This window comes from Eucyclogobius newberryi, unplaced genomic scaffold (genome assembly GCF_026437365.1).
Source record: "Eucyclogobius newberryi isolate DKJ021-1_F unplaced genomic scaffold, fEucNew1.0.hap1 SCAF_20, whole genome shotgun sequence".
Lineage (NCBI taxonomy): Eukaryota > Metazoa > Chordata > Actinopteri > Gobiiformes > Gobiidae > Eucyclogobius > Eucyclogobius newberryi.
Window position 1 is genome coordinate 9,115,415 of NW_027315835.1, and position 24,737 is coordinate 9,140,151.

The following is a 24,737-nucleotide window of genomic DNA, read 5'->3' on the forward strand; positions in this document are numbered from 1 at the left end:
CTTCGTGTTGTCTAAAAATTCTCTGCAGTTTTTCCGACAGGCCAGACACATAAGGGATAGAAACACCCTTCTCTGTTCAGTTTCCCTTTTGTCCTGCTTCTTGGTTCTCTTCACTCTGTTGAGAGCCCAAGCGGGGTAACCACAGGCTGAGAGGGCATTACGGACATGTTTTTACTCTTTCTTCTTGCCCTCTGAGCTGGTGGGCACACCTTGAGCTCTGTGTTGTAAGGTTCTGATCACACCCAGCCTGTGCTGTAGTGGGTGGTTGGAACCAAAGAGCAGATACTGGTCCGTGTGTGTAGGTTTCCTATATACTTCTATTTGGAGTTTCCCGTCCTCTCCTCTGATCGTGGAACAATCAAGAAAGGCCAAGCGATTCTCCTTAGCGTCTTCTCTTGTAAACCTGATATGTGGGTCCACAGCATTGATGTGGTCAGAGAAGGTTTCCAGCTCGGTAGATACAAGGGGGAAGTTTCTGTTGAAACAAACAACTCTTTCTACTTCAGGAAGGCTCCGCCCAATGGGTGGGTCTTACCACAGAACAGTATTAATATCGGAGTTCTCGATCTAAATTCTTTTATTGACAATGACTCTTGGATGAGAGTCGAAACGTCTATTTTTTCAAACTGAGTCCAGATGACTACAACTGAAGCTTTTTCTACTATGTCCACTGGGTAATGGCGCCAAGAAAATGGCTTCTTTTTGATCTCTTAAAAGACGCTACTACCACTAAAAAATACAATCAACAGCCAGTAAAAACAACAAAAAACAAAACTCATCATGCTTGAGTTGACTTATGCTGTAAAAGATTCTGTTTAGAGGTCGCTTGGAGGTCAAAAACACCACATATGAATGACATGTGACAAATGCATCGACCAATCAGCTGCTGTTTTCGCTCGGCTCCCTTTAAATAACACGGGAGTTTAGTTTAGCAGTGTAGCTGTTAATGAACCACTAAAACAAACAAACTCTCACTTTTAAAATACCACGTCACAGTCGGCCGCTGGGAACAGGCCGTAAAAAGACTCTTGCTTATGGAACGTTTGGCTCAGATGAGTGGAGTTAAAGCCAGGTGTAATTTTAACAGGTTTACATCAACAACGTGAGGGAAGTGGATGTTTTGGGAGGGGAATCTAACACAAAAATGCCAGGTTTTATGCACAAAAACAGAATTTTAGATGTGACGTTTTAGTATAGAACTGAATTGATTGATTGTTTTTCATGTTTTTCAACTTTAAAAGCCTAACCAGAGATGTGGGGCAGCAAATTAGCGTTAGTGTCTGGAAGTACATGGTGTCGGTTACTCATTTGGTGGCGATGTTAACCTTCACAGTCAAAAAAATTGAATAAAAACACACGTCTAGGTCAGTCACGACAACAAATTCTGACGGACGATATATTTGCCGATGCCTCAAAAACACTAAAGCAGGAGAATTGAGGTAAACCCTTTTCTAAATTAACAAAAAACACTACAAAAAAGTAGCAAGTTGGCGTCATTTATGAGCCATACATGTTCGTTAGTCCCCGCTACAGCTCAAATGTTCATGTAAAACAATAAAATTCCAGTTACGTTCTCTACCAGTGCATAGAAGGTACACGTGATGAATATTGAGCACCCCAAACTGTTGTTTCATCTGTAGTTAAAATGAATCCCATGTTCAGCGTGTGTTCATTGGGTGCGGTAGTCAAACTTTTACTCAAGAGTCTCTTTACTTTCACGCAATACTTCTTATACAATGTGTGTGTGAAGAGTATAACATAGTAATAACAATAATCCTCGATGATTTGTCAGTTAGGATGAGGCGATATATCAGTTCCAGTAGCAATATTGAATTAAAAAACAAAACATAAATCTGCAGATATTTATCACTGATTTAAAAAACAGACTAATCAGTGAAAATGTAAATAAATAAGCAGTTAGGCTAAAAATATGGCCATATGTTTACATAACCATGCAACTAATTATGTCAAATACATTTTGTTATTTTTTTTCATGATTTGTTATAATTTATTTATAAGTGAATCTGTGAACTTTACTGTTGAAATTGATTTTTGGGCCTTGCTATTAATTAAAAATGACGAAATATTAGTATAATGCCAACAGCAGCAAGCCACATATGGGATATTGGCTTAAAAAATTAAAAAAATCAAGCCCATTCTTACTGTCAATAATATCATATGAAGAAAATTGTAAAAAAAAAAAGAAAAACTACGGCGATTTTTGCAGATTAACTCTTCACGTGTCATTTTTTTCAGTAGCCAAGACATTTCCTCTGTCTGCGCTTGTCCTACTATGCATCTACTTTTATCTCTCCCAAAAAGCGAATGCCATTCTAGTCTTTTTGGTGACGCCTTTCTCCTAATTCCCCGCATCGTCGTGACAGAATCGCTCGTATAAAGCCCCATAATACAACAGAACAGATGGGCTTGTGTCCCATTCACGCCGTTTGCATCTTATCAGTGCTGCGTTTTTTATGGGGCTGAGCATAAAACCAGTGTGATGCAAATGCCCTGCCGTGACACAAACCTGTTCGGGGCCTAAAATAGCGCCAGGTCGTGAGCCGAGTGTGTGTTTGTTTGTTTGTTTGTTTGTGTTGTGTGTGAGTGAGAGGGACAACTGGAGGTTATCAGGCGCCCGCAGTGAGAGGCAGCGATATAAATCACCGTGGACCCTTTGACATGGGCCCTTTATTACGGAGCTGTGTAATGCGAGCTGCAGGACTGGACTGAAAGACTGCTCGAAATAGATAAGTCCATTCTGGTAACGTGATATGTTAAAGGGTTTCAAAATGGAAAGAATGTGGTTTTTTAGGCTGTTTTTTTTTTTTTTTTTTTTACTGTGGCAGAGAGTGGTTGGTATTAGGTTATAAGTAAGTGTTTTATTTGTAAATTGTGTGTTTCTGTCTTGGTTTAGTTAGTGCTATAGTTGAGTCTCTGCTGTAATTCTTCATACGTATTTCGTTACTAAAGCTACCGTACTTGACTTTCTGTTAAAAATGAGTATATTTTGTCCTTTCCATCAAAGAGAGTGTTGAGAAAGCAGTACTTTGAGACAAAATTTGACCATTGCGCGTTGTCTGCGTGTAATAATAACGTATTTCCGAACGCACGGGGTCGAAAGCAGCGTTCTGATTGGCTGCGCTTGGGCGGACCACCCCAGTTTCACTCCGGTGTCTGAAAAAAGCTTTTTAAATAAATGTATGTGAATATTAACGGTTTGTAAGAGCTTGGGTTGAGATGGACGGATGTTTATATCTACACTTTTGCAGGTGCCCCATCTTTAAGTTTAGGAGTTGTAATTAAGTTTGGAAACAGGTTTTGGTTCAAGTTAGGAACATGGATAAGGAGACCACTTTTCACTGATGCCACGTGAATAGTATGAACAGTGAAATTTACCTAGAAAACAATGAATGTAGAAATAATTGAGGACGGTAAAGGGTAGGATTAGATTTCAGAACAGGTTTAGGGCTTTGCAATGCTTGTCCCGCCCTGCCCCGAAATGCAGAACATTTAGAGAGTTGTAGAGAGTTGGAAACATGTATCCAATTAGATACGGGTGCCAAGGAAGGGGAAGCACAGAAAGAAGAAGGTGGGACCTCTCAGTGCTGCCTCCGGGTCTGTAGATTCCCCTACTCACCCATGTCCCACCACATTCAGCAATTTGTCCCTCTTTTTCTACAGTTTGAGGTGGTCACTCTATTTTGTTTAGGGTTTAGATAAGTTTAGGAACAGGGTTATGGTTAGGGTGAGGGAAATGTTTGTCACCTGATTAGCCTTATCCCATTTTACACCACATTAAAAGCAAAAACCGCCCAAGGCCAGTAGAGTCAGTGTAATGTTTTAATGAAATACCTGCATTTTTGTTTAATCTATTGTTTCAAATAGCAGTTCAGACAGGAATTTAATTTGTTACGCAAAATTGGGACTTGGACCGCACCCTGTACTAGAACAGGACCAAGTCAAGTCTAGATCAGGACTAAACTGGGCACAAACCAGAACCAGACCAGGACAAATGTGAACACGCAATACTAAAATGTTTGTTTGGTTTTTGATACTAAGGAAAATAGGGTCAATACGTGATACAATTTTGACACCACAAAGATCAATAAAAAAAAAAAAATCTAGACTATAATTTTCTACATAAAATAATGTCCTTATGTTATGTGGTTTTAATTCTGATCTGATAAAGCTCAAGATCTGTTCTGGAAAGGTCAGATTTTGCATTGTATTTTTTTATCCATACACATTTTTGCATCAATTATTATCTGATTATTGATACTTTTGATTTATTTGCACCGTTATTATCACCGCTTTTGCCCACATAAACTACTACACAAATGGAATAAAAAACAGAAACGAGTCGACTTGGTTTTTGCAGTGGATCATTTTTATTAATCTTTTTTTAAATGACATTTTCTCAATTGCAATCATAAAAGCCTCCATGCTAATACCAGATCCTACACCTTGAATACTACAAGTCTAGCGATGTTTGATTGGTAAACGTAGTAGTCGATAACATTGGCGTTTAAATACATGCACTCATGAAATATTTACAGGACATCCATTTAAAGCAGCACTTTGAAAAATGACGTACAAATAAAACATTTCAACGGTCACTTCACTTCTAGTTTACCCTCTGCACACGTTTCCTTGTTTACTTACATGATTGAATGAAATGCTCGATGTTTAGTGACGACATGATTATCATTGTAACTATTCAGAACTTTTCTTTCCTTTCATTCTTTCGCAAACAAAAAAAAAACATACGTAAAAGGCTAAAACACTAATATTGGTGTTGTTAAAAAAGTAAAATGCTTGTGCTGTAACTTTGTCCACCTCTTGTTTTTCCATTCAGCGGACTTAAAGGTGCACTATGTCACTTTTCTGAAGGAGGGTCCGCCACCTGCTTGTCTCCAGTGGTGGAAAGAGAGTGGTGCAGATTTGAACTCAAGTAAAAGTACAGTTACATGCCTAATAATGTACTCAATGACCAATATTGCTGTCACATTTGTACTTAAGTAAAAAGTACACATGGGAAATACCAGCCTTCTCTTTTTAACGCAATTTTAGTAGCATTTTGGATCAATATTGTTTAGAAAATTGGAAAAATGTAATAGTTTAAACTGAATTAAATTTGCATATTGTCTGAGTTGCTTTTTGGACCGAATGGGACTTTTTTTTCTTCAATGTATCTAATTACAATTAAGATTTCACACATTTAAAAGTACACGTTCAGGTTTAAAAATGTACTCATCTACTCAAAAAACAAAACAAAAAAACAATTACCCAAAAAATCAAGTCAATTACAGTAAAACGCGTATTTATATTTAGTTACTTTGCACCGCCTGCTTGTTTGCCTGGAATATTTCACATCTATATTGCCTTTTTTGTGTGTGTGTTTTACTACGGAAAAAGTACCTCGACAAACACTCTCACTGTGAGCAGCGTCGCCTCTTCGCAGATTTGACTTGTAGATCTGACCTTTTCCAGGTGGCGTCGAGACAAGCAGGCAGCATAACTTTCACACGGTGCACCTTTAAAATACGCAATTATATCGATTGGAAAAGTCCTGCATGGTTAAAGTATTTCCTGTGCCTCGTCACCCATGGAAACACTATAGTGACCACAAACAAACAAAGTGTCCATCGATTTCAGACAACGGCGGCAAAAATAATCAATATTGAATCATTTTACATGCAAAACTATTTATGTGGAGTTCAAAAAATGTGACTTATTTTCCGTACAAATCATGTTTATTGTGCTATACGACCTCATTGTCTCGCTTGTTTTAGAGTTTGTGGGAGGAAAGTAGACAACGAGGCCAGCATAGTCTTATCTATTACTATAATTTTTCAATATTTGGAACATGTCATTACGATTAAGTCTCAGGGAATATTACGAGAACAAATATTGACTTTAAACGGCGTCCAGTGAAATGCTAAACTCAATCTTCTTCCACTTCCTTCCTTTTTATCCATCACTTTATCAACTTTTCCACGTGAGAATGAACAAAGTCTTTCAGCTTCGGACTCAGTGCTTTGGATCCCATTGACAACATGAATGAGCTGTATTTGTGGCGTCGTCCAGGAGTCCGTAGTAGTCCCAAAATGTGAAATACATAAATACAAAAGTAAAATAAAGGGTTTTGTTATGGTGGATGTTTACCACTGGGTCGTCCTGTGCATGCCGTTTCCCTGTAAGAAAGAAACACACGTCATTCTTGTCAATAGGTGTTCGTTTTTGGTTTTCATTAAAATATTGCCTTAAAACAATAGAAATCAAGAGTCCAAACGTCCCAGAAGCAAGAATAGAAAGAAATTCAAGCTGTAATTAGTTAACGAAGACACCAAGGAGAAAATGTTGTTAATTTAGGTCAAAACAGCAAAGAACTCTAAGAAAGCTGTGAATAATAGTGCACCAATAGCAAATGAATGAATGATATGATGTGTTGTGAGATAAAATAATGTTAATTGTGGTCCACTTCGTATCTACTGTTGTGGTTCTCAAAATGTGGTACGAGTACAACAGTGACAGTATGCCCAAGTGTACACATATAGTAAGTTTTATATTTGGTTTATTTAGAAGCCATATTTATTTGGGGTTCATATCGACTTTAGGCTTGTTTATTCCTCATTAACTCATAGTTTTTGCTCCTGATTTAATCATAATTTAGTCTAGAAACAAAATTTGGTTGAGACTCAAGACGAGGGCTTGATTATTTGTCTAGTCGATTAATCGAGCTATTATTCATTCCATTAACAAATCAGCTGTTTAGTTCACGTAAGATCTAAGAAGATTTAAAATCATACTTGCAAACAAAATAGTTATTGTCTGTTATAGTTATTGTCTGTTATAGTTATTGTCTGTTATAGTTATTGTCTGTTATAGTTATTGTCTGTTATAGTTATTGTCTGTTATAGTTATTGTCTGCAAGTGTAAGTACATTTCCTGTGCCATTTTGATGTAATTACGTCTTTGTCTGAGTCATGAAACCTGTCTCAGATCAGGGCATGTTTTGGATTCTGTGTATACTGTAGCCGAGGTAAAAAATTCAGAGATATTGAGTAGATATTAATGTCTAAAAATAAATTTGAGCATTAACTGTGATGCCCACACATGTGAGATTGCACCTCTTCAGTCAGTTCTGGTTTAGTCCTAGCTTAATCCTTGTGTTGTCCTAATTACAGTATGCGCTGCCTTGAATTCTTTCAGTTCTGGTTTAGATCAGGTTACTTAGTTCTAGCTTATTCCTGATATTATATTTTCACACTTTTGTATTTTAAAATTTCAAATAAAACCAGGGTAGAGCCAGGTTTTGTCCAGTTTTTGTCCTTGTTCTGAGGTGGCACTTGTTGCAGACATTTTGAGTGTGACTGTAATCGTTAGCACTGGGAAAAGAAAGCGTCAGGTGAAGTCAGACCACCACAGACGTGAGTTTGTTGCCACGTACGCTGGTGCCGTTGGCGTGTGTGTGAGCTGAGCCGGTCCCGTTGGAAGGAGGTCTCAGTCCGCCGCTGCCTGCAGAGGGCACTGTCGCTCGGGGAATAACATTGTCATGACCGACCTCTGGGGGGCGCTGTGAGTTTAGTAATACATTTTGGTCATTTGTCAGAACTGCTTGTGTTCAATGTTTGTGTACATTTACTTCTTGTGTAAAGCTTTACAACAAGGGAGTCCAAATTTGGCATGTGAGTAGTACTTTTCACAGCAATAGCTCAATAATACACACATTTGTGATATTACGGTTACAAGCTCGATGAAAAACGTTTGGATTCCACTGTTTTAAAAGTTCCTATGCATTAGTTAGGGATCATCTCAAAATGGGTTGAAGCTGAAAAGACTTAATTTTTTTCGTCTCTCTCTAGACCCCCTCCCCCCCAAAAGACTTTGTCTGGCTTCACATAAAATTTTACGCGTTGATAAAACGATAGTAGCTTGATAGACCCTGCTCACCTCTAGTGAACATCCCTGAACATCCTTTGGTTTATATTTAGAATTAACTCTCCAAATAATGTCACCTGTTGCGCATGTTTGTTTACTTAATCCACATGGTCCAGGGGCCCTGGGGGCCCTACGGCACATCCCATTCAACCGAAACTGTGAAATGACCACATTGAGATAGTCTCAAGAGGATGAGAGAGTGAGAAACTAATGTTTCTTGTCAAAACCTGTAATTGTCAATCGTCTGCATTTAGACCAATGACAGAAGCAGAACACGCGCTTTTGTCTCAGTGAGAATCTCACGTCTTCTGTGATTGGCCGAAACCTCATGAGGGTTTGTGTTGGTTACTAGAGCATAATCTCTTGATCATTTGCTGCGCCGCGTCTTGCCGCAAAAAAGCTTTTCCAACTTTTCTGCACCAGCCGCGTTGACAACGGCGACGCCCGCCCCGCTCCCCGCGCTGGCCACGGACACACCCGCGTACTCCGTGCACGCACCTAATGCTCGTTGCTGAGAGAGTTTTTTAGCATTTCAAAACAATTACTGCCACAAGACGAAAGATATTAAGTCTTTTCAGCTTCAACCCATTTTGAGATGATCCCTTAGTTCCATGAAACAATTTTGGGCATCTTGGCTTCAGTATTTTGAGTATAATTCAAAATGATTTATGAGCAGAAAATAGAGCTTTGTTGCCTCTAATCATCATAATTGTGGAAAATTAAGCTTTGAATCCATCCATCAAGTATGTTTTGAGTGTATGAACTTTAAAAACACAAAGGAGCTTCAAGGATTTAAGAGAAGCAGGCATTTTGAGCTCTAGACAAAAATCTGATTTGATTAAGCGCAAATTAAGTTTTTAATGAAGATACAACATTAAAACATGGTTAAATGCCATTTTGCAGGACCTTTACATAATATAACATTTACTTTAGAAATGTTTCCAGAAGATATGCATACTTCGAAGTGGATTAAAGTACTGTGAATGTCTATACGACGAAACAAAAGTTTTGCATCAGCAAAGGTTATTCGTTTCCCGTTTTAACACAAAGACAGTAACTACTTTCAATAGTATTTCCCTATTTGTATGAGCTCCTGCTGCAGGTATATTCAAATGTGTTTAACCAAAGTGTGTGGCTGGACTCACATTTGCTGCAGATTTGGAGATGAGGGCCAGTTCTGTTGGCTGGTAAACCGCAGTACGCAGCTGTCCCGTGTAGCCACTGTAGGGGGAAAGTGGTTTGGAAACTGTAATAGGAAGAGAAAATAAGGAATTAAAATGCTTGAAAATGAAATTAGATGGGAAATTCATCCAGTATCACTGTACAAAGCACAAAACTGTACCAGCCACATACAAAAGCTAAATGTATGCATTTATTGTTAATTACATTTCAACTGTGCACAATTAATTATAAAAAAAAGTCACAATCACAATCGAAAATATATGACTATTTAAGGCACATTTTACATTCCTGACACATTGAGAAAATATCATCTGAAAAGATACTCTTTTGGTCACTATTGCCCAACATTTAATGTTCATTCGAGAGGCCCACTTCACTAAAAATAGAGTAGTCTGTTGTTTAAATAACACACTCAGAAAAGTGCACTTAAGCCTGACTCTGTGGTCAGCTCTTCCTGGAGTGGTTAAGGGTGAATGGTGGGTTGATTTAACAAGACAAGACTCAAGTTTTTGTACTTTCTATACCGAGGGATCAGTGCTATGGCCTCATAGAGACAAAGGAACAAGTTACGCATTTGATTTAAAAATGCACAAATATGGCAGAGACAACAACAACAACAACAATTTACACAATTTCAAATGTGTTCATTTGCAAGAAAGAAATGGCAATTTAGCAATTTAGCAAATACTCTTCAATGTGCATGTTTTTTTTAATTAAAAAAAAAAAATTCTACATCAGAACAACATAAAAAAGACGAGCTATTTGTGTGAGCTCACTTATTCAAAAATATCAAGATGGTGCTTCCTCATGGATCGATTATAATATCTGGATAAGGTACTGCTAGCTTAAACCCGGGGACCAGTTCCTTTGGTACTGCAGCAAAAAGTCCCCTACAGCCTGAACTGCTCGTGTCCTGCTGACAGGGACAGAGAGGAACCGACAACTTTCAAGGTTTTTGTGTGTTTTGTCATATCATGAACTTTTTCCAGGTTCAAAATTCTTCTGTTTTCTTAAAAACAACTTTTTATATTAAGATTTGGATCACTCTGTTTAATACAGCTCTTGCTGTGATTGGTCAGTGACTAAACTGGTGACATGTGCTAACCACCATTGGACATAAAGCACCAAGCTCCACGACCGTGACTTGTGTTACTTTTAAGTTGTTCACATCTGCTTTGATTCTCTTCAAAATGACAATATAAAAATCTGTTTGTTTAATTATTGTAACAGACAAAATGTAGTTAAAGTAGTCATCTTGCTTGCAGCTAAATGCAGCTTAGACCTCGTGTTGTTGCTTCGCTGATTTGTTTACTCCACATTAATTCAGTGTTAACAGTTTTTTGCCGCTCCTGTAAAGTGAGCAGAATGTCTCTCATGCTCTTTGATTCTCAGCCCTGGTAAGACTCAATACATATTTCCTTTTCACCAGCACCTCAGAGACACAGGCCACGCCCGCCAGTCACAGTGACCAAATACTTTAAGAATAAGGTACTTTCTGAGTTCAATTCGTGCAACATTTTTTAACGGTGCTTTTCTGGTGATGGGTCCGACTCCAGTTTGTCTCCATGGAGATGTTTTTGCTTGTTGTCATTGTCATTAAACATATCTTTTCATTCAATTACAGGTGCAAATATCTTTAAAAAGGTGTCACTAGGTTGTCTCCAATGCTGAGGAACATTCAAGTCAACGTCATCGCATCTCCATGGATACAAGCATGCGAGTACCTACACCAGAAAAGTTACGTGGCGCACCTTTAATGTACTATTCCTTACTGCAATTCCAATTTTGACATTTTTTTCTACTTTTCTACTACAAAAACATGAGCAAAAATAATATTGAATAAAAAGAATGAATAACAAACATTCATTCATATGCAAACTTTACATAATTAATTTACATGTTTCCTTTTGGTTATTGTTTTTTTTTGCAATTGATATTTTAAATGGTCTTAGAGTTTGTTAAAAATCCCACAATGGTACGCCAGTCTGTTTTCACCTGTCTCTTTGGCAAACAGGCGTGGCCACAGTCCCCATTGAAACAGGTCCAGGTTAAAATGAATTTGAGAGACTCATAACTAAAATCAAACTTGAACAAAATCAAAGATATTCATGGGTTTCAGAGTAAAATATGCTAATTTTTCACTCTGAAACCCATGAATATCTTTGATAGAAATTGACAACCAAGCATTATATCTTAAGAATGGTCAAAAGGGCTCAAAATGACTCCTAGAAACAGTAATGAATATTTAATCATGTCTTCGCTGCTTTTTGTTCAACTTGTTACATTGCTAAAGCCGACAGTAAAACCTAAGCTTCCCCATAACTCTCACGAATAACAACTGTATTTTGTAACAGCGGCGTCAGATTCTGTAAAGTCATTATTCCCACCTCCAAAGACGCAGTGGTGGACATTTTGACACAGCTAACAGAGGCTGATGTGGCTTTCGTATCTCATTTCCTCATTACATAAAGCGCCTTACATAAAAGTTGTATCAGGCAGGTCAAACGGACTCAAATGCTACACTGAACGGAGTAAACTCAAAAGGCAAATGTATAACTTAAACTCCTCAACTTAACAGACTCAACTCAACTTAAACCGACTTAAGGCAACTAAAAGTGTCCCGGACAGGGTTCCTTTATTTCAGGAAAAGTGAACAAATGCAAAACAGGTCGGATCAGATGAATTAATCTGAAAGTGTCCCTAGCAGAGTAACACATAGTGAAACATAAACTTCAGCAGACTTCTTAAACAGATTATGTACAAGGCAAACAGGAGGCTTGAATGTCGGTGTTGACTGTTTGACAATCCGGCAGAGACCGAAGGGAGAGAGGGAGCATATATACCCTCCCATAGACTAACGAGGGTGCATATATACCCTCCCATAGACTAACGAGGGTGCATATATACCCTCCCATAGACTAAAGAGGGAGCATATATACCCTCCCATAGACTAAAGAGGGAGCATATACCCTCCCATAGACTAAAGAGGGAGCATATATACCCTCCCATAGACTAACGAGGGAGCATATATACCCTCCCATAGACTAAAGAGGGAGCATATATACCCTCCCATAGACTAAAGAGGGAGCATATATACCCTCCCATAGACTAACGAGGGTGCATATATACCCTCCCATAGATTAAAGAGGGAGCATATATACCCTCCCATAGACTAACGAGGGAGCATATATACCCTCCCATAGACTAAAGAGGGAGCATATATACCCTCCCATAGACTAAAGAGGGAGCATATACCCTCCCATAGACTAAAGAGGGAGCATATATACCGTCCCGTAGACTAACGAGGGAGCATATATACCCTCCCATAGACTAACGAGGGAGCATATATACCCTCCCATAGACTAAAGAGGGAGCATATATACCCTCCCAAAGACTAAAGAGGGAGCATATATACCCTCCCATAGACTAAAGAGGGAGCATATATACCGTCCCGTAGACTAACGAGGGAGCATATATACCCTCCCATAGACTAACGAGGGAGCATATATACCGTCCCATAGACTAAAGAGGGAGCATATATACCCTCCCATAGACTAAAGAGGGAGCATATATACCCTCCCAAAGACTAAAGAGGGAGCATATATACCGTCCCATAGACTAACGAGGGAGCATATATACCCTCCCATAGACTAAAGAGGGAGCATATATACCCTCCCAAAGACTAAAGAGGGAGCATATATACCGTCCCATAGACTAACGAGGGAGCATATATACCCTCCCATAGACTAAAGAGGGAGCATATACCCTCCCATAGACTAAAGAGGGAGCATATACCCTCCCATAGACTAACGAGGGAGCATATATACCCTCCCATAGACTAACGAGGGAGCATATATACCGTCCCATAGACTAAAGAGGGAGCATATATACCCTCCCATAGACTAAAGAGGGAGCATATATACCCTCCCATAGACTAAAGAGGGAGCATATACCCTCCCATAGACTAACGAGGGAGCATATATACCCTCCCATAGACTAACGAGGGAGCATATATACCGTCCCATAGACTAACGAGGGAGCATATATAACCTCCCATAGACTAACGAGGGAGCATATATACCGTCCCATAGACTAACGAGGGAGCATATATACCCTCCCATAGACTAAAGAGGGAGCATATACACCGTCCCGTAGACTAACGAGGGAGCATATATACCCTCCCATAGACTAACGAGGGAGCATATACACCCTCCCATAGACTAACGAGGGAGCATATATACCCTCCCATAGACTAACGAGGGAGCATATACACCCTCCCATAGACTAACGAGGGAGCATATATACCCTCCCATAGACTAACGAGGGAGCATATATACCGTCCCATAGACTAAAGAGGGAGCATATATACCCTCCCATAGACTAAAGAGGGAGCATATACACCGTCCCGTAGACTAACGAGGGAGCATATATACCCTCCCATAGACTAACGAGGGAGCATATACACCCTCCCATAGACTAACGAGGGAGCATATATACCCTCCCAAAGACTAAAGAGGGAGCATATATACCGTCCCATAGACTAACGAGGGAGCATATATACCCTCCCATAGACTAAAGAGGGAGCATATATACCCTCCCATAGACTAAAGAGGGAGCATATATACCCTCCCATAGACTAAAGAGGGAGCATATACCCTCCCATAGACTAACGAGGGAGCATATATACCCTCCCATAGACTAAAGAGGGAGCATATACCCTCCCATAGACTAACGAGGGAGCATATATTCCCTCCCATAGACTAAAGAGGGAGCATATATACCCTCCCATAGACTAAAGAGGGAGCATATACCCTCCCATAGACTAACGAGGGAGCATATATACCCTCCCATAGACTAAAGAGGGAGCATATACCCTCCCATAGACTAACGAGGGAGCATGTATACCGTCCCGTAGACTAAAGAGGGAGCATATATACCCTCCCAAAGACTAAAGAGGGAGCATATATACCCTCCCATAGACTAACGAGGGAGCATATATACCGTCCCGTAGACTAAAGAGGGAGCATATATACCCTCCCAAAGACTAAAGAGGGAGCATATATACCCTCCCATAGACTAAAGAGGGAGCATATACCCTCCCATAGACTAACGAGGGAGCATATATACCCTCCCATAGACTAAAGAGGGAGCATATACCCTCCCATAGACTAACGAGGGAGCATATATACCGTCCCGTAGACTAAAGAGGGAGCATATATACCCTCCCAAAGACTAAAGAGGGAGCATATACCCTCCCATAGACTAACGAGGGAGCATATATACCGTCCCGTAGACTAAAGAGGGAGCATATACCCTCCCATAGACTAAAGAGGGAGCATATATACCCTCCCATAGACTAAAGAGGGAGCATATATACCCTCCCATAGACTAAAGAGGGAGCATATACCCTCCCATAGACTAACGAGGGAGCATATATACCCTCCCATAGACTAAAGAGGGAGCATATACCCTCCCATAGACTAACGAGGGAGCATATATACCGTCCCGTAGACTAAAGAGGGAGCATATATACCCTCCCAAAGACTAAAGAGGGAGCATATATACCCTCCCAAAGACTAAAGAGGGAGCATATAAACCCTCCCATAGACTAAAGAGGGAGCATATATACCCTCCCAAAGACTAAAGAGGGAGCATATATACCCTCCCAAAGACTAAAGAGGGAGCATATATACCCTCCCATTGACTAAAGAGGGAGCATATATACCCTCCCATAGACTAAAGAGGGAGCATATATACCCTCCCATAGACTAAAGAGGGAGCATATACCCTCCCATAGACTAAAGAGGGAGCATATATACCCTCCCATAGACTAAAGAGGGAGCATATATACCGTCCCATAGACTAAAGAGGGAGCATATTCCCTCCCATAGACTAAAGAGGGAGCATATACCCTCCCATAGACTAAAGAGGGAGCATATATACCCTCCCATAGACTAAAGAGGGAGCATATATACCCTCCCATAGATTAAAGAGGGAGCATATATACCCTCCCAAAGACTAAAGAGGGAGCATATATACCCTCCCATAGACTAAAGAGGGAGCATATATACCCTCCCATAGACTAAAGAGGGAGCATATATACCCTCCCATAGACTAAAGAGGGAATGAAGGGCGGCTGCAGAGGGAAAACAGGGCAGGGAGCAAAACACGAACTGGAGCAAAACAAGAGCTGAACCAGGGAAAACACAAACATGAACAGAAACACAGGATCATGACAAGTTGGATCAATGCTCAAACCTGGAAGTTTATTCTTTATTTAAGTATAGTCTGTAAACGATTTGCTAATGTTGGAAATGTCTAATTGTGACGCTTGTGATGTTTAAAAAGTAGGGCTCTGTAAATTGTACACAACTCCAGACGTGTCATAAAGTACTAATCCTGTGAATCCTGTGAATGTCTCCCAAAGTCCTTCCTCACACCCATTGTTTCTCTGCTCACTAGGGCTGGGCAATATCACGGGAAAAATAACCACAACTTTATTTCCTCATATTGATTGATCGGTGTTTAATCATTGCCATTTTAGTTTAACTTGATTCGTCGACTTTAGCGAGTATTTTTATTGCACACTGAGACTTTGAAAATACAGTACATTATCAACCAAATAAAGATTGAAATATGCTGACTGATGGCTTTTAGATAGAGATGATTGACAAATAAAGTGTATTACGGATGGAAATCAGAAATATGACTAAAATTATTTTCATACTTGACTAGTTATTCATTGTTGCAGTGTTCAATCAGACCCGAGCTGGTCATTGATGATTAGAAACGACTGACTCTTGATCTTGACTAAAATTTGACTACCTACACAGCCCAAATATTCACACACACACACAAAAACACATAAATATTCCACGTACCGTGACTGGGTTCCTCCATTGAGAAGGCCTTGTTCTCCATATACAGATTTTGGGGGCTCGGTTCCTTCAGGATGTCCTCGTAGCCCACTGCTCTGCTCGGATACAGGTCCTGGCCCAATCCCTGCTCTTCCTCTTCTTCATCGGCCAAACAGCAGATCTCAGGCATGGTGTGAGCGACCAAAAACACCCATGCGTTCGCCACCAGCGCTATGGCTAAAGTCGGATCGTCCCATGTTGGTCCCCCTGTCCTTCCATTGCCGAAAACGTACATAACGATCCATGCAATCCAAATGAATATGGAAAGCAGAGTTGTAATCAAGATACTTACACCTTCCAGCTTCCATTGCTTATGTTTACCGCACATTATCGCCAAACTTGCCACAAAAGACGCCAAAATTAGCGTCATAACGTAGATCAGAGCCATCACGAAATCTTTGTTTGCGATGTTGCATGGAGTCGCGGTTGCTAGCCCGATGATCGTTCCGTTCAGCGGCGCCAAAGGGTTGCGAACGATTGTGATGATCAGCCATTCTGTGTTGATGATAACTTCGACGAGCCATAGACCTAGCATACCAAGACAGAGCACCCAAGATGGCGGACCGGAATTGCGTCGTACGAGAAAATTCAACCTCACGCCCTGCATTAGCAAACAGGCAAAACAACCAGCAAAAAGGACGCCGAACAGAAATCTCCTTGACGCACACGTCGCAAAGTCCTTCCCGACTATGAAGGCGAAGGTTAGGCAAAATAGTCCGCACGTGGCAATCAAAAAGAAGGTGTGGAGGGCAATGGAGCTGCGGCGGTTCTTGTCTCGGGTGAAGGGGATACTAGCGAGGGTGGCGATGAACAACACGAAAGAGAAAACGACCCCGGCGGCGGCGAAAGCTTCGACAACGACGCCCCAGACCGCGTTCAGGTCGCAGAGGTTGTAGTAGAGCGAGTCCACGTTGGAGCCACAGCCGCGCGGGACGGTGGAGTTGGTCGCCATGGTGCAGATGGAGACGAGGAGGTGGATGATGGAGCTGAACCTGGATGGACACAACGTAAAAATGAATAATTAGCCTGCAATTATTGAATATGCGTGATGTTGTGATGAAAATACCATATATTCAATAGCGCAACGAAGACTGTGTTTCAGATTATGGCAGCACGATATTAGAAGTGTTAGAGATATGGCTGTTGTTAAGTGGTTATTTAATCAACCATTAGATTCATATAACTTCTTTCATAACCACCCAAAGTGCTTTACAGTTTTCATTCACTTTTGCTATTGTAGCCATAGCTACCTTGGGGCAGAAGCGAGGCTGCCAATCCGTGCCAACATTTCCTCCGACCTCCACCGATCATTCGCTCACACACCAGATTCATACTGGGCAATGTGGGTGAAGTGTCTTGCCTATGGACACAACAACAGTTTGCTCTAGCACCCCCCTGTGGAAGCCCATGTCGCCCATCCACGTCCTAACCAGGCCCTGACAGGAACGAGATCAGATATTGACACGCAGCTATGGCCACATGAAATATACTCTTTGACTAAATTAGTGTATCAGTCGAACTTAACAGAGACGGAAAAAAAGAAAATCATAAATAAAAATACATTTCTGTCTGAAGACCTTGGTGTTATTGTGATATATTTAGTTAGTTGAAGTTGCAAAACTGATAATCCATGTTTGCACCCCCAACCACATGTTCAAACACCTTTAACTCAGTACTGTAGCTGGTGGTTTCACTGTAAAAATGGGATTTCACTGTAAAAATGGGATTTCACTGTAAGAATAAAATAAGACTGTAATATACTACAGCAACAAAAATAATCACAGAAAAAAGTTCATACCAGCAAAGCTAGTTTTGGCATTCAAAGCATGTAATTTAAGGTCAAATCTATTACGAGTTCCTAACAAAAAAACTGCAAATGCAAAAACGGGAGCTGGTCAAATTCTGCTAAAACGTGTAAAATGACACGCAGTTTCGGGCGAACCCGAGCGTACCGCCAGCCTGGGTAAGTGTTTGAGGAGTGTCAAAGTACAACGCCAAAGTCAAACAAAAGGCGTCGATGAGATGTTTAAAATGCCAGTGTCTGAGTAACAAGATGAATCTGTCTACGAGATGGGGAAATCCTAACGGTTCAAAACGACAAATTAGCAAACTCTGTTGACGAGGCCAGAGTTCATGAGATACTGGGATGCTTAACGAAACTAGGCATTTAAAATACTTGGTTGCTGTTTTATTTGTATCTCCATGTAACTCAATACGACTAAAATGGGACAAAACAGCAAGAAAAAATCCAGAAAATGAACCAAATGTCAATAACTAGGTTTGACAATTATCAAATAGAAAAGAATATGATCTTTACAGTCTATTTGAAGGTGTAAATATTTAAAAATCACTGGTACAGATTGACATTGCTCGTTTCATATATATATATATATATATATATATATATATAATGAAAAACTGCTAACGTTTTCAAATGAACTCTTTGAAAACGTTAGCTCAAATAACAACGGACAATTATCAAATAGAAAAGAATATGACCTTCGCAGTCTATTTGAAGGTGTAAATATTTAAAAATCACTGGTACAGATCTACATTGCTTGTTTCATATATATATATATATATATATATATATATATATATATATATATATATATAATGAACGTTTTCAAATGAACTCTTTATTCTTTTGTGCCCCTCCCTTTAAAATACCTCCTGAGCACACAGAGTAACGTGACAGAGTGAGATGGATGGGTTCGTTGAAGAGGAACTGAAAAACATTAACTCAGAGTTTACTCATTACTCAAGGCTTGGGACATACCTGAACGTTTTTGACTTGTAACCGAGCGCCCGAGATCAGTTTTACTCTCCATCGTATCCGTGCGCTTCAATGATGTCCTATTTTACCCGAGAATATGTTGGCGACACAAATACCCTTCTCCTTATTAAGAAGCTACTGTCTTATGCTTATTAAAGATGCTTTAGAACAGATATAATTATAAATCACTTTCCAGAACAATTAACGTGCCATAAAAAACACACAATCTAGTTTTGACCTCTTTTCTAAGAACCCAATAAGAGTCTTAGGGGACCCATATGCCAGAAACATGATTTACTTTGGATAAAAGTTAGGTTTTAGTTATTATCAATAGATTTCTCAAATTTAGAGCACTAAAACTCAATGATCTAGTCAATCTTAGCACAACATTATTCATGGATAAAGTTATAAAACAACAAATATTGTGTTTGTTTAAAATTAAGGAAGCCAACTATAATCTAAGAGCAAAATTTAAGTTTAAAAAAACAATTGGTTAGAGGAAATGTAAAAATATATATAAATATGTTCAAGGTGTTGAGTAATTGTATTTTAATTTTTTGTTTTAAACGTTAAAGATCAAGAATATAAGAAAAATGAATAATGTATTCGTCAAATCTGTGCAAAATAATAATTTGAATGTATCAAGTGTCTGGGTCGATGTGGCGCTGTAAAAAGGGTCGGCGTAGTAACCTGCGGCTTCAGCTACACCTTTTCACTTGATTTTGTTTTATGTAAAGAAATGTATAAAGTAATGTTCTTACCCAATTGAAATAGACTCATATCATACACCTACATCTCTCAAAACTTACACTTTTTATTCTCATGATGTCAGTGAATGCGTCCTTATTTGGTCCGAGCGGTCGTCAGATAGCGCGCTGACGTCTAGGGACGGTCAAACACGGGAAAGAATCAATCTAAAAGCGATGTGCCCGTCCCGGAGACACATGTCACGCTGGCAATGTCAAATACATATGGGAAAGAGTGTCTGGAGTGTCTGCCAGTGTGGGCCAGGAGATTTGGCTTTACATCCGTCAGATCACTACGCACGGACCAAAACGTATGATTCATGTCAGCAAAACTGTTAAACTGAATGAATAGAAATGAAGGTTTTGTGATTTCTGTCATTTCTTTGTGATTTTAATGCATTTTTTTCCCTGTTGTGTGAAGTAATTTTAATTGCCTTGTGTACAAATTGTGCTCTACAAATAAACTCTCCTTGCCTTCATTAATATTCCGTGATAAACTTGAATTCTTCTCAAGGCACAGCTCTACTCAGCTCCTAACGCCTGCTATAATTACTTGTACTATACTGCAAAAACTACTGCTACTACTGCTGTTACTACTACCAGCAGCATTAACTGAGTATCTCTGTATTATATATATTGTTTTCTGCATTGGCCTGAAGAAATCCTTTCGAATATTCTTGTGTACTAAAGGCCTGAACCAAAACTTACTGCTGATATAAAATAATGACTAACTATTTATGATCCTTATTATTCTTATTATTTGCAAAGAAACCTCCTCCCTTTAGTCATTCTCACTATTAATACTGTCTGACTCACGTGTACTTTGCTGGGTGGGAACATGAAGTCTGTATTTGTGCTCTTGGGATATTACAGATCTGTCATCACGAGATTACAATAGTATCTTAGTTTTTGTCGTCATGGTGCGTTTTTTTCATCCAATCGCGTTTCGATGACAGTGAAACCGTCATGTTACACAATATTAGTTATATTTGTTTTATTTATATCAGAGTTGAGCGTTAATTTGGGGGAATTTGCACAGTTAATCTTGAAAGAAGTCGATTTTTGAGGGAAAGCTGGACTTGAACGATCAATTTTTTATCAATGTTTAGTATTTTATTTATAAAGAATGATGGGATAAACGGGTGGAATACGGAGAGTGGATTTGTTTTTTGGAAAAGGAGATGAATGTCCTAATTTTGGTTGCTCTTAATCGATTCGTGTCCAATTCAAGTGTCTGCAGTAAAAGTACAAGCACTATCATTTGCAGAAATCAGTTGCAGTGTTGTTAATTGATTAATCTAATAAACTTGTGGAGCATGCCTTGCCTGAGGACACAACAGCAGTATACGTAGCTTTTGTTATTTTTTCATTTAAAAAACACTTTAAAAAACAGGACCAAAGACAAATCAAATTGAGAAGAATTAAGAAAAAAGAAGGTTAAGGCACACAATGTCCAAGATAAGAGTCCCTTTTAGTACAGATTCTGTCAAATTTGTGATAATTTTTTTTTTTTTTTTGCCCCCCCATGTATCAAGTATACATTGCTTTTGGAAGCAGAAGTACAAGTAGTAACCTAGATAAAGTTGCAGTAGCCATAGTAGCCATAGCAGTAATAACAGTGATATTAAGGTGAATTGTACTTTTTGTTACTTAAGGTCATGGTCGTTCTTTAACAATTGTAGGCTAAATGGACTGTACAAGCTGTAAAACACATGCAAAAAGACATTTTATCAAAACGACACTGGCATTTTCAAACTATTCTTCCATTCTCCTTATTTCAACGTGTACATTTCATTCACAGCGCTTCACTTTTTCCACATTTTGTCATGTTAGCGCCTTATTCCAAAAAGGATTAAATTTGCCTCAACATTCTACAAACAATGACCGTAATGACAACTTGAATGAAGGTTGTTAGAATTATTAGCAAATTTATAAAAAAACAAAAAAACAAAAGCACAAGTACGTAAGTCGGCTAATCAAGATAAGTTTGTTATGTGAAGTTCGGGAGCAGGACCACGCCCCTTCCTGCGGCTACACTATTCACGCACCCAGATCACATACACCTGTGCCCCTCCCTCACACCCTCTTTTAAGTCTTCTAATTATTATTCATTTATCGAGGCCCCGGAACCTACAGCCCTCATCGCCAGAAGCCCCAAAACGGCATCAACTTCTGTACATTTGTGTCGTTCATGTTTCTCGCCTGCCAATAAACACTTTGCATCGTAGCCGGGGTCGTGGTCGTTGCCAGTGAACAAAAATAAGTGTCAGTTGCAGCCGTGCTTTACTTTCAAACATAACTTTAAGCGCGCAGATTTACAACAACACATCAGGTCGACAACAATGCTTAAATAAACTTGTGTCAGAGCATATTCCACAGTCTCTCCTTCAAACCTGGTGTATCAATAACACAGCGATGGAAGTCAATGAGAACGTATTGATTTGTCCATTCAGTGTAATTTCATACAAAAGAGAGGGAGAGAGAGACAGCAGACGAGTTTATTTACAAGTTTAACTGTTTCAAAGCCTTAGCACCTCTTGCACATCCCATTGATTTAAAGTAACGCCATTGTACACGGTCAATATTTGTCCAGTCAATCATTAACCTCAGAGGAAAAGTCCAGTAGGAGAGTGTGTCGAGGACTGGACGTTGTGGTTTTGCATTGAAACAAATGTTATCACCAAAAAGTCCCTTAATACTGTTTATTACATAGTTACTTGGAAAAAAAGCAAGCAAAAAAAAAAGCAATATAATACAATAAACGATGCTAAAAACAGAATTGAAACGAGATTTTAAACTCACATACATTTTTTATAGTTTCATAAAAGGCAAAGAAAATGTGACCTTTCTGAATGGTGTGGTCTACATTGTAACTAATATAAGACCAAATGGTAATAATATTAGAGAAACTGCTATTATTTTGTGTTGAAAATAACATGATATTGTTTTTTTAAGTAGTTTCTGTGGTTAGAGGTGGGAGCTATATTGAAAAACGTAGTCATATCGCTAAATTGAAAATGATTAAAAATGACCTCAAAAAGAGAAAAACTTTAAATATCCCAAAACAAGGGTATAATGTGATGTTTATGCTCATTTGTGGTTTATTTATGTGATTCTTGAACCTCGATCAAGACATTTAAAGACACATTTTAGCACATTACTGATGCATTGTGAAAATATCATCTGAATATTGTTGCTTGAAAATATGGTCAATGTTACCCACTCTTTACTGTGGTATCTAATCTGTATCAAGCACTGACGCTTTTCCTTAGTACTGAAATCGTACTGTAACAACTCTTATTACGGTCAATATTATGGGGGTTTATACTTTACATATTTTGAACAATAAATGTCTAAAACCAGGGGAAAACCTCATAAAAACAGATCAAATTATACAGATACTGAACCGACACCGCAACACCTTATTTTAGACAATAAACTCATTTCCAACTCAAAATAATGTACTTTGTTGTAGTTTTATGCCAGTTCTGATGAAGCACATTGTAAAACGTTTCAGGGAAGGCCACATTTTGTCCTATTTATGTGATTTGTTTTAGTATTGATACTTAATTTAAAACTAATTTCAATATTACGGTAGTTTTAGTATTGATTAGCGTCTTATTTTCGATATGTTTGACAATGGTACTTGCGTCTTTTTTTCCTATTTTAGTCGTAGCTGTGACAACACTATTTATAACACATTTAAGTCATATATAAGACTGTAGGGTTTATATTCTGTGGGGTTTATATTCTACTTATTAGTCTAAAACCAGAGGAAATCTTGCGGGAAACCTACAGCACAATCCATCCAGCATTAGTTGAGGTTTTTATGGCCAAATGTCAAATAAACAGTGGTGATTTCAGCCATAATCTTTATCTTGACGCCTTTAAAAAAAATCTCTGGTTCTTTGGTCAAATACAGACCATGCCAAAAGAGCTGCCCTCATGGAGACACCCAGGACCAAAACAAGTTAGGACTAAACTGGGCTCAAAACCATGAACTAAACTCAATTCAGCCGCTGTCATAAATGTACGTTTTCCCATCCACTTTGAATACATGATGACCCTCTTTTCCCCCTCCAAACATGTCACACCATAAAGTGATCATCTGTTATTTATAATCCCCATGTCTGTGGTCTATTGTACTGGACCACGTTTAGACTTCTACAAATAAATTCAAGTTTCACCTCTGCATTCTCACTATAAAGTAATTACAATCAGTATTATAATTTTCTCCTGTGATCAGGTATTGAATTGCAATTAAATTAAATTAGCTTTTTTTTATGATTAGAGGGCAAATTACACCCAAAGTAAACACATTTAGGTTTAAACATGCACTTTATACTGAATTTACACCGTTTTTCAAAAGGTTACATGGTAATATGGCACATCTTGTTTCGAAATTATCACTAAAACGGCGATTAAACGTGACAAAGAAAGGTTTATTTCAATGATAAACAGTCCTAGTAGTTCTTACCTGGAGGCTGCGGACTGTTCCCTGATAACTTCACCTGCTCCGGATCAACACGCCGCCATCCGTGCGTCAAAGAAGTTAAAATATATATATATAAATACTCAAATGATCAGTGTGAACTCGACTCTTTTAAGATAATCACAAGAGAATCGTGCTCGTGTCCAGCGCAGACCGGGGCTCGCGTGCGCTCTGCGTCACAGCCGCGTCTCTTTGCGCGAGGAACAAAAACTGCGGCTAAATCTGAGCTCATCCAGGGGCGTAGCTACAGCAGAGCGCGCCCCGGGCCCCGGAGGAGGAGCCACTGAAGGAGGAGGAGCCACTGAAGGAGGAGGAGCCATTGAAGGAGGAGGAGCCACTGAAGGCTTTAGACACACAGCAGAGTGCAGCAATGGGGCCCCAGAGGAGGAGCAACAGCAGAGTTGTTGTTGTTGTTGTTGTTTTATGGCGGTTGACATCCGAGTGTTGCATTACCGCCAGACTTTATTCCTTAGACTTTGTCGTAGTCCTATAAGTTCCTCTTCCAGTGCCTTGACTTCCCTGTTTTCTGGCGGTTGGTATCCATGTGTTACTACTGCTGGTTGTTGTTGTTGTTGTTTTATGGCGGTTGGCATCCAAGAGTGCGCCGGGCCCCAGAGGAGGAGCCACTGAAGGAGGAGGAGCCACTGAAGCTGGAGGAGCCACTGAAGGAGGAGGAGCCATTG

General features: G+C 39.4%; 1 protein-coding gene across 2 annotated transcripts; it reads right to left on the bottom strand.

Annotated features, from left to right (window-relative positions):
- Positions 1-5,791: 5,791 nt before the first annotated feature.
- gprc5c (G protein-coupled receptor, class C, group 5, member C) lies at positions 5,792-24,122 on the bottom strand. Of its 2 annotated transcripts, XM_072456536.1 has the most exons (5): positions 24,040-24,122; positions 16,005-17,032; positions 9,087-9,187; positions 7,451-7,576; positions 5,792-6,194 (listed from the first exon to the last, which is right to left on the bottom strand). In XM_072456536.1, the coding sequence occupies exons 2-5, from the start codon at positions 16,990-16,992 to the stop codon at positions 6,162-6,164; spliced, it is 1,248 nt and encodes a 415-aa protein (XP_072312637.1). In that variant the 5' UTR covers positions 16,993-17,032; positions 24,040-24,122; the 3' UTR covers positions 5,792-6,161. The 2 variants fall into 2 exon arrangements, with proteins under 2 accessions (XP_072312637.1, XP_072312638.1); XM_072456537.1 differs by lacking the exon at positions 7,451-7,576 and having other exon boundaries at positions 5,796-6,194.
- Positions 24,123-24,737: the final 615 nt, after the last annotated feature.